This window comes from Taurulus bubalis, assembly GCF_910589615.1.
Source record: "Taurulus bubalis genome assembly, chromosome: 11".
NCBI classification, from domain to species: Eukaryota; Metazoa; Chordata; class Actinopteri; order Perciformes; family Cottidae; genus Taurulus; species Taurulus bubalis.
Window position 1 is genome coordinate 8,998,955 of NC_136599.1, and position 10,794 is coordinate 9,009,748.

Consider the following 10,794-nt stretch of genomic DNA (forward strand, 5'->3'; position numbering starts at 1 on the left):
CATTTTTGTATAAGATTCATTAGGAGTATATTGCCCATTTGTCTTTATGAAGGTATAACATGTCCAGGACGCGGACTAGAAGAGGGATCACATACTGTCAAATTCAGACATAGGTCTGAATTTGACACCTTTTATGATCTGAGTTTAAATGCTGCATTACAGTAAAGTGATGTAATTTACTTGACTTATCATGCTATTTGCCTTTCCCCACATAAGTCATTATTTCCACATCACTGGTTATTATTTATCAAAACTCTCATTGTTTAAATATGTTGTAAAAGCACCAATATTGATATTGATTTTGAGGTATTTGAGCAATAACATTGTGATATTTGATTTTTTTTCCATATCGCCCAGTATTAGTCATGTATGATTGTTGCTGTTCTTCTGATATTCTCTTATGCTGAAGGAGAAACCCATTGGTACAATAAAGGTTTCATTCATTCATTCATGCATTTAAAGGTTATCAAAAAAACTGATTCAAACATAGTTTTGGATTGATAACAGTCTTCCGAGAGGCATTTATTTTATTCTTTTCATGACCAATATTTTAAAAAAGCCAACATTCATACAGCTTTAGGAACATAATATATAGAGGCATACAAATAATAAATAGTTATACTGCCATCATAAATATGAGGTAAGACACAAACTTGTGATGGGCACTTAAATAATTTCTACAACACAGCTGATCACACGCTCTTAACAAATGATTACAGCATGTGACGATGTGGCAGAATCTGAAAGCATTCATAAAAACACCTCTTCAACATTAACAGAAACATAATGTTATGCAAATGCAATCTTTTATGTGACTGGTCATGTATCTCTGGAGTGAAAAACCTTTAAGACCTAAAAAAGTGTGAAAATAGTGACTGCAAATATATGAAAATAATTTCTATGCTACAATGAGGTGCTACTTTTATAATCATCAACCACTGACATGAAAATCAATCCTCATATTTAAGTTGCTTGAGGGTCAAACCACCAGCTTCCCTTCCTTCACGGACACAGAACAGGATACACTGCCACCAAGTGGCTTCTTTTTATCTTAGTTCACAGAGGTTGACTCAGGGAACAGCATCTGACCGATAATATGTCCACTACATTCTACAAGTCTACGTCTGTTATAGTGCTGACGCCATTAATCGATCGGCAGAAATGTAATCTGTTGGTTATCAAACACAAGTGTGAATGATTCTCTTCTTCCAGCTTCTCAAATGTGAGGATTTGGAACTTTTCACCTTTTTATATCCTTATAAACGGAATGTCTTTGGGTTTTGGACTGCTGAGACAAAACAATTACTTTGAAGATGTCACCTTAGATTTAGAGCAAGAACCATTTAAAACAAATCTTTGACATTGTACACACAAAACAATGAAAAAAATAAAAATCAATGATTAAAATAACCATTATTTTCAGCCCTATTCTATTATATGCAGTATGTGGTCCACGACAACCAGACACAAAGGAGCTTTAAGAGAGAGGTAAAAGGGGAGGAGGGAAACACTCTGCCGACACATCAGACGTCCACATTGGGCAGCGGTTCTTTAGAGTGATCATTGTACATGAAGGTCTGCTCGATGTTGAAGTCCGGGGGCAGGTGGTCTGTGTGGAGCTCCATGTGCGACGACACCATTTTCAGCGTGGAGAAGAAAAGGCCACAGACCGTGCAGCGGTACATGAGCGCTCCGGCGTGTGTCTTCAGGTGGCAGATCATGGTGGAGCGCCCTCTGAAGAAGCGCAGACAGACTTTGCACTGGTAGGGTTTCTCCCCGGTGTGGATGCGGAGGTGGTAGGTGAACTCCCCTGAGTGGGCAAAGCATTTACCGCAGTAGCGACACCGGTACCATTTCCCGCGGACGCCCGCTGCCCCGACTCCCCCATCCTGGCCCGAGTTCCCGTTGGTCAGGACCCCAGTGGGCAGGCTATGTAAAGCCCCTTGAAAAAACTTATCTGGTACGCTGAAGCTCATGCCCAGCCCCAAACCCATGTTGCTCATCTTAACGAGGCTGCCGACCTCCCGTTGAGAGGAGGAAGACGGAAGGCACTCCAGAGTCTGCTCAGCTTTACGTTTGCCCAACCAGCCTTGGGCCCTGACCCCTCCAGCACTCCCCGGGGACTCGGTGGTGTGCAGGCTAAGGTGGTACTGAAAGGCAGAGGCCGAGCGGAAAGTCTGCGGACACAGGAAGCAATGCAACTCCTCCACTCCCGCCATCCCGCCTCCCCCGCCTCGGTAAGCCCTCAGCGCTAACTGCTCCTTCTCCTTCGCTGCCGCCTCCTCGGCGTGCGTAGTCATATGTCGGTCCAGCATGGAGCGCTCTACGAAGCAGCGGGCACAGTGCGGGCAGGTGAAGACGGGCAGCGAGAGGTGGGCGAGGGCGTGCCACAGCAGGGAGCACAGCGAGAGCTGGGGGAGGTGACACACGCCGCAGCTCAGGCTCTGGGGACACACGTGGCTCAGCAGGTGGTCTTTGACCGTCTGTGGAGGAGGTAAGAAACATGTGAATAAATGTGAGTTCTCATGACAGTGAAGCAAGTGGTTGTAAGTCCATGTTTTTACTTTCTCTCCATGTCAGATGTCTGTTCATGAAAGCGGTTTCCTGGTACCAACTATTCGAACAACAGACGCCTCAACACACTGGGTTTCACTCTAGCTACCGACTTATTATTCCAAGAGTTACAAAACACCTGAAGGCTAAAAACACAAATTTTCCTGAATGAGTCGCCTATACCGTATATAAACACACCATATAAGGGTTGCAACCTACAATTCAAATCATCGTTTAATCTGCCAATAATTGTTCCAATTAATTGTGAAAATTCCTGTAACAATTTACGAAAGTCCAAGTAGCCTTAAAATAACAGTCGAAAAAACAAAAGATACAATTAGCTAACCCATAAGACAAAGAAAAGCAGAACATTATCACAATAGCAGATCTGAAACAAAGGGATTTGTTGTGTTTTTGCTTGAAAAATTACTTTCATGATTAAACTATAAAAATGTGTTGTTGATTAATTTGTGGGTTTTTTTTTGCTGATAGAAACCGGCATGCCCTCCACCAAATAAAACACATCTAAAATGTCCACTAACCGGGAAGTCCTTGTTGAGGGTCTTGGCGCACACGGCACACTGCAGCTCGGGGTCGAGGCTCTGGCTGCTGTTGGTCAGCGCCACCTGTGGTATCGTGTAACTGGAGGCGGTCTGCCGGTGGTGACGCAGCAGTTTGTTTTGGCTGCAGAACTGCAAGTGACACATGTCGCAGGTGAAGAGCTGCACCCCGACGTGGGAGAGAACGTGGGCGACACCGGCGTCGCGGTCCGGGAACGAGGCCCCGCACAGTCTGCAGAGGCCCAGCTCCGTCAGGTGGGTCTCGGCGTGTCTCCCGATGGCGTCCGGGTCTGCCGGGAGAAGCACCGCGCAGGCTTTACACGGCAGCATGTTCCCCGTCACCTGGGGGGGGGAGAAGCATTAATTCTGCTGTGTGGACTTATGTCAAAGCGTCTTTGAGTATCTAGTAAAGCGCTATACAAGTTTGAATTATTATTATGTCACCTGAAATATTCAAAATTCAAACATTACCTGGCTGCTTGAGTTCCCTCCATCTCCGTTCTCCACATACACAAGCTCGTCTTCATCGTCCTCCTCGTCTCCCTCCTCCATGAAGTTCTCATCGTCGCTCAGCTCGATGATCTCACCTGCCAGCTGTCTCCACTGCTCCTCTTCCGTTCCCTCCATGGCTCCGTTTCCTTTCAGAGCATCTCTCTCCCCCTCCTCAGTCTCTCCGTCCTCCACCTTTCCAAACACCAGCCTGCTGTCCACCATGCCGCCCTCCACTGACACCACCTGCAGGCTGCCTAGAGGCTCCCCAGAGGAAGACGTCGGGGCGCAGGCCTCGGCTCCGAGCTGAGCCGAGGAGTCGGGGAAGGAGCCGGAGTCTGACAGTGCAGCGTCGCTGCTCTGAGGCAAAGAACTTACTGCGCATTGGGAAACCATTCGTCCATCTCTGTCCTCACAGATAACGTCCTCTTCCTCCAGCCCTGGCTCGACCTTCATCTGGAGAACAGGCCCCGGAGGCAGCACGCCATCACACTGACTGGAATGGCTGCTGGTTAAAAGACCGTGCCCCCCCGGTTGTTGTTGAACCGCTGCCATCTGCCCGTAGCCGATATGAGAATGCGTGTCTTCTTCCTTGAGGTCCAGAGACAGAGTCCCGATGTGAGCTTCATGGCCGGCCCCGGCCACCCTGGTTTGGAAGAGAGGCGAGGGAGCGGCGGCCGGGGTCGGGGCGGCAGACGAAGACAGAGACGAGCAAGAGGCGGCAGAGGAGCACACGGACGAGGCAGAAGCTGCACTAACGGCAGCCCCTGTGGACACAGCAGCAACCATGCTAGAGTTAAGGGTGAGGTCTCCGGGACTACCTGGTTTACAGTTTGCAGACACTGAGGCCTGCAGGTCGGGGAATGTGGCGTGACAGGCCCTCACCAGTTCACTCACGCCCAGCCTCTCGGCTAGCTCATAAAGCACCCCGACGTCTATGAGATCAGTCAAAATCTCCCCCGTGTAGACGAACGTCAGCAGCTTGTCAAAGTTGGCCGGGGAGATGAACTCCAAAGAGAAGGCTGCTGTGGACGAGGATGGAGCCCGGGCAAACAGGTTACGGAAGTACGTCCCGGCGCAGGCCAGCACCGCGCGGTGCGCCGCAAACGTGCGGTTGCCGACTTGCAGGAACACATCACAGTATTGCCGTGACTGGCGGCAGCCGTTGAGCTGAGCGAGAAGGCTGGCAGCGTGGCCGGGACCCTGCAGCTGGATCCTCATGCCTGCTGCAGCTCCTGGTGCGCTACTATCCAACTGCAAGAGCAGAGAAGAGGAGTCAGAGCTTTCATACATTTCTTTAGACGTGAATGTGCAGCCATGGCTGAAGAATGCATGTTCAGTTGACTGCCACTAGGGCTGCGACTAACTTTCATTATTCACTGATTGTGTTTTATTGTCTATGTGGTTACAAATGTAATGGCTTAAGACTTTTTTTTTATATTTCTAAAAATGGGAATACAGATACAACTTGACAACCCAGTCATTACAACCTTTGACCTAGAATTACAAAAATGTCTGCGTAAGACTTTCTCAATTCCTTTTATATAAGTGCAAAGAGTCTGGGTAGAACATTGTACAACGTTATGCTCACCATTTACATTATTCTATGTGTTGGTTTCTTTCTCCCTGAGTGTGCAAAGTACAGACAAAGAAAAATTCCTTGTATAAAAAAAAATACGAGGCAATACAAAGCATTCTCCTACTAAGACTATAACAACGAGTCCAGGCCGAAGATAATTGTGACAGAGAGCATGAAAAGGAATTTAAAAAAAAAAAAAAAAAAGATTGAACAAAATCACAGTTTTGCAGAGATTGAGGAAGTATTCAGATCCTAAAAGTACTCGGCTGGGCCAAGTCCTTTGAATCAGGTACTAATAATACTCCACTAGTAGTAAAAACATTCAAAACCATGGCTTAAGAACAAGTATGCAAGTATTACCATCAAACTAAGCTAGTAAAAGTAGTACTCACTGTGGATTCAAATGTTCCCCGTCAGTGTTTCACTACCATACATGATGTTTTTGGATTAATATGACTGCAGCATGAAAGAGTGTGTTGCATTTTACTGGTGTGACGTTAGATGTTCGTGGTTTTGCCCACAACTCCTGTCGCTGTCCGGTAAGAACCTCATATCTCTGAAAACTTTTCATGAACTCAGACAAACGGCCCCGTTCGCAGGTTTGTGACGTAGCATTTACCAGGTGATCCAAAAAGAAAATAGTGCAATTGGCTTAAGAAGTATGAGATTTCTTTCACACATACTCGCAGTAGAAAAAACATCTGTATTTCGTTTAAAAAAATAAAAAAAAGGGCGAGCAAAGGGCACAATCCATGCGAGAATCGCGTATTTTACGACCCATTGTCCCCAGTTTGAATATGTTATGACAAAGTTCTGCACGCGTCGCGCACCAATCGCCGCATAGTTTCAGCCAATCGCGTAATCAGTCGCTCTCCAACCACGTCTCATTGAGTGTGCATGTATTTACCGGTGCCGGAGCCTGTACGGCTTTACTGGCTCGGAGCGTCATGCTCGCGCTTGGTCCCCGCCGCAGCCCTCTAATGGGAAGCTGGGTGAACACGTACTTCGTCTGGGTTAAAATGCGGATCACAGACACACAACGTGTGCTACCGCCACCTAACGTGCAAGCCAATAGGTATTGGACGTTGCGGAAATTGTCTTGGAAGTGGTTTTTAGAAAGAAAATATAAATCAGACAATGGATGACCTTTGTGAAAACCTTCAGATTATAGATAGGAATGAAAATGGAAAGGTGTATACTGTAAGAGGACATGTCTGGCTCAACATCTGAGATAAAGTATTTGTGTGAAATTGCCCTTAAAAAAAAGACATTCATTGTAAAATGCCATACAATGAAGAAGACATGTAATGTAAGCAAAATAGCCCAACATTTCAGAATTGATAAGTGCATGAAAAACAAACAAACAAAGATTTGTTTTTATCTTGAATATCAGAAACTATGATGTTTTGACTTTTTTAAGAATCTCCAGTTACTCAACTCCAATCAATAACATTAAAGATCACTAACCAAGTCAGAAATATTGGTGCAGTCATGGACGCAGACCTACATCTTAACATCCACATTTACAAAAGCAGCCAGAATCATCTCAAAATATATCAAAAGATCCCATGTCTCAGCAAGACATAGGACCAACGTCCTCACTAAGATGAAGAACGTGCATTGCATCACTCCGGTTCACAAATCTTTGCACAGGCTTCCTGGGAGTCAAAAAATATGAATAACTAAATGCATCAGTAAAAGTAGTGAGACGTGTGTGCAGCCAATAACGGAGTAAAAGTCAACCTACATGTTATTGCAAATCCATTTAAGTAGGTGTAAACGTATTCCTCAAAACAAGTGAAAATACCCAAGTATTTGTTTATTAAGCTCCCCATTGCTTTTGCATCGCAGCAGCAATTATTTCTGGGATACATATAGTTTAGTTTACATGGGGACTAATGTAGACATACTCATTCACACTACCCATCATAATACACTAATAACACATCGTCCACTGCAAATCAATAATCTAAATTTACATAGTTTAATTAATAAAAACACGAAGGAAATAGGCTCCTGCGCAAAATATTAATTGTATCATCGTTTAACATATAATATCCATCAAACACGTATATAACAAGAATACTTATTAATTATTAAAGTCAAATAATAACGACCATCAGTGGGATATAAATAAATGTAACCTCCCTCACACTAAGACAACCAATACGTGTTTCAAGGACCTGTCGTGTCCATTTGTTTTTACGCGTTTTATCCTCTTGAGTTTCCATTTCAAAGCCTGTTCCTTCCAACAAGAAGCTAACGAAGCGTAGCCACCGTTATAGACACAATGTAGCCACTCTGTTCTCTAAACGCTCAGCCAGACAGATTCTTACAATTCATTCGTTAGAAAAAGCAAATCCTCTTTTCAGTCCAGCCGTCCCGTTGGTTTCATTATGACTTACCCATTTAAAAGATGTGTCGAGGCGGGGAAGACTCCTCTCTTTTCACTATGTTTGCAGAGGGATTCTGGTGGTCGTCCACGGATATAATTTACAACCCCTCTGATCGTCCGTCGCATGTTTGTGACGTATGTCAACAAAAGCTCATTGCAGGCGCTCCCTACAGTCTGGACGACGCACTGCACCGAGAGGCGTTCAAGTGTAGATAGAGTGAATAGGAAATCAAGGAGTACTTTAGTACTGTGAAGAAGTACAATTTGTATATACTTGTGCTTTATTTGAGTATTTCCATAAGATATGACATTGTACTACTTCTACACTACGTTTAAGAGGGAAGTGTGATATATTCACTTTATGAGTGAGAAACGTCACGTAAAACAAGTAAATAATATAACACTTTATTTTAACCTGGATAGCAGTATTCACAGTATCAAAAATGTGCTCCACGTTGAGGAGCCACAACATTAAAATAATCTTGCATGTATTTGCTAATGAAAAAAAAACATAATCAAATATGCTATAGTATAATAAAGGACCCATTAATAATGGGTACTTTTGATACGTTAGGCACATTTTGCTGATGATACTTCTGTACTTTTATTTAAGTGAAAATGCCACTTAAGTTAAGAATGCAAGACTTCAGCCATGAGTAGAAAAAATAGGCTATATATTACAGCAAAAAAACAAACTATATTGCAAGACCTGCATTCAAAATCCTACTTGAGTAAAAGTACATAAGTATCATCAGCAAAATGTACTTAAGGTATCAAAAGAGAAAGTATAGGCTACTTCCGCAGTAAAGTATTAATATTAATATAATCTATTATTTATCATTAAAACGCCCTGTTGTAGTTAATTATGGTGGAGGTTGTTATTTTTAGATTTGAGATACATTTCCCTTCCACACTAGAAATTGATTTATAAAGTATCATAACCCAGCTGAACAAAACAGGGTACAATCTAAATAGTCATTAACAATTTAACTTTTAACATTATTCTTTTATTTCAATCATTAGATACTACAGTTGTAAAAACTTCGTCAAATATTTAACTCACCCCGAACTCAAATTAACCGGAGTTTCGTCGCAGTGCAGTTTGTGAGCACGAGCCGCGATGTCATGACGTCAGGAGACTGACGCCTCGTGGAGCCAGAAGTAGTCGCTCTGTGTAAAAACGTTGAACTTTGTTAAAGTTAAGTAACAGTAGCAGCTAGCTAGCGGGTTAATCAAAGCACTTAATGAAGTTGAGCAGTTGACATATTAGAAACCGTTTTCTTGAAGCAGCAGGAAGCTTCCAGAAATGCTGGATTCATCTTAATTAGTTAACCAATTAGTTGCTATGGTTGCACTTCAGAGGTGTCAGTAAGCTAAATTACGTTAGCTCCTCTGTTCCATTTTGATCGTTTTGTTGTGTGTGAGCACATTTTTTTAGAGAGGTTTGTGAATATGGCATTGCATTTTATGTTTGAAGTGTGGATTTAATATTATTCTCTTGCCATATTATTAATGGGAGAAACCTCTCAGCTGGGCCACTGGTCTCATTTATTACCATTGCATCTGCACTAACCAAGGTCTAAAAGAGGTCTTTCCATGCAAAAGTTGTTATCTATCAAAACACATTGGAGGGAAAATGTACGCACCTGTATGGAAACATAAGCAAGTTATGGAGATGAGAAACTGGTGACAATAATGATGAGGTATAGTGAATTTAAACCAGATAGTAGAAATGAAATATGAGAGGAATCATTAAGAAAAAAGAAAACAGAAACATGCACTTTATTAATCCCCTTGGGGAAATTCTTCTCTGCATTTGACCCATCCCTGATTGGGGAGCAGTGGGCAGCCCTTTGAGGCACCCAGGGAGCAGCTGGGGGTTGGGTGTCTTGCTCAGGGACACTTCGACATGTGAGCTGTGGGGGGACTGGGGATCAAACCGGGTGCCTTGCGGTTTCGGGACGACCACTCATCCCCCTGAGCTACAGTCGCCCCAAAACAAACGTGTAATGATTGAATTGTATTGTTACACTTTTCTTTTATATCAGCTTTATAAACATTCATACTATAATTATCAGCAGTGCTATGTGCTTGTTCTACTGAGCCATAACTATTCCATAAGCACCTTTCATTAGTAAAAAAATATAAACCAATTCAATTCAAAATCCACTCAATATTTCATCAGCGCTCTCTGGAAATATAGGAGTGCATCGGAGAGGATTACTGACACTAGTGGTCAGCCAGGGACTCAATTGTTACCCTCCAAATCCTCATTATGAGTCATAATCATGATGTAATATGTCTTCAGGTCCCCTATCACACTGGTTGTTCAGCGGAGTTCAATATGAAATGAATTTACTGCAAAATCAAACAGACTACATGTAAGCCGAGCTGGTCCATGGAGCAACTTATTTTCCTCTGAGCTTAGTTGTAAGTTCCCTGCTACTGTTTCTACTGATATCTATTACTCTCTGCTATATCACCATTATTTATCTTCTGTTGGGTTATTTTACCGTCCACTGTGACAAATGTTTTTTTACTTTCTTCCGTGTTGGCCTAACATGCACATGATACGCAGAGCTAATGGTTTGTACTTTCTTTAGTGTTGGCCTCACATGCACATTATACGCAGAACTAATTTAGCATTAGTGCCTCTATCCAAGATGCTATTTCTTACAATACATCCATGGCAACAAAAAACTAATGTTGTAAAAAAGATTATCAACATTTAAGTCAATAAATTATTCCCACATTACTAAAAGAGAAAAAAACACAAATGTGGCTTTCTTTTCATGTGCATGTATTAATCTCCTCATGAGACAATTAAGTGATTTGTCAAAATTATTGTGTTTGCTCAAGTGGTGAGAAAGTACATTTTGTAGGATTCATGTTTAATGTGTAAGATGTAGCGCTCACTCAAATATTGGCTCAGTTGAAGTTTATTTTCATTTATGATATTTGTGTTGTTATTATATGCTAAGTATGTTTTGTAAGTATTTGCATTCAGTCAGCACTTACTCTGATGTTATGTTCTCATATGATATTGTACTACATAAGAGAGACATTTAGTCAATTTGAAGTAAAGCGGAGCAGAGAATAAATGCTTTTTTTTTATGCAGGTCAGATCTTTTATGAGGGAGGATATCCAGAGAAGAAGATCCAACGACTTCATCGATGGATCCCACCTTGAATTCCAGGAGCCTGGACCCAAACTGCCA

At 42.7% G+C, this 10,794-nt stretch overlaps 1 protein-coding gene across 1 annotated transcript; it reads right to left on the bottom strand.

Annotated features, from left to right (window-relative positions):
• Positions 1 to 1,523: 1,523 nt before the first annotated feature.
• zbtb39 (zinc finger and BTB domain containing 39) lies at positions 1,524 to 4,823 on the bottom strand (the record flags this gene model as incomplete). The annotated part of the gene is made up of 3 exons (XM_079226517.1): positions 1,524 to 2,483; positions 3,096 to 3,455; positions 3,585 to 4,823. The coding sequence occupies 3 exons, from the start codon at positions 4,821 to 4,823 to the stop codon at positions 1,524 to 1,526; spliced, it is 2,559 nt and encodes an 852-aa protein (XP_079082643.1).
• Between the last annotated feature and the right edge of the window lie 5,971 nt (positions 4,824 to 10,794).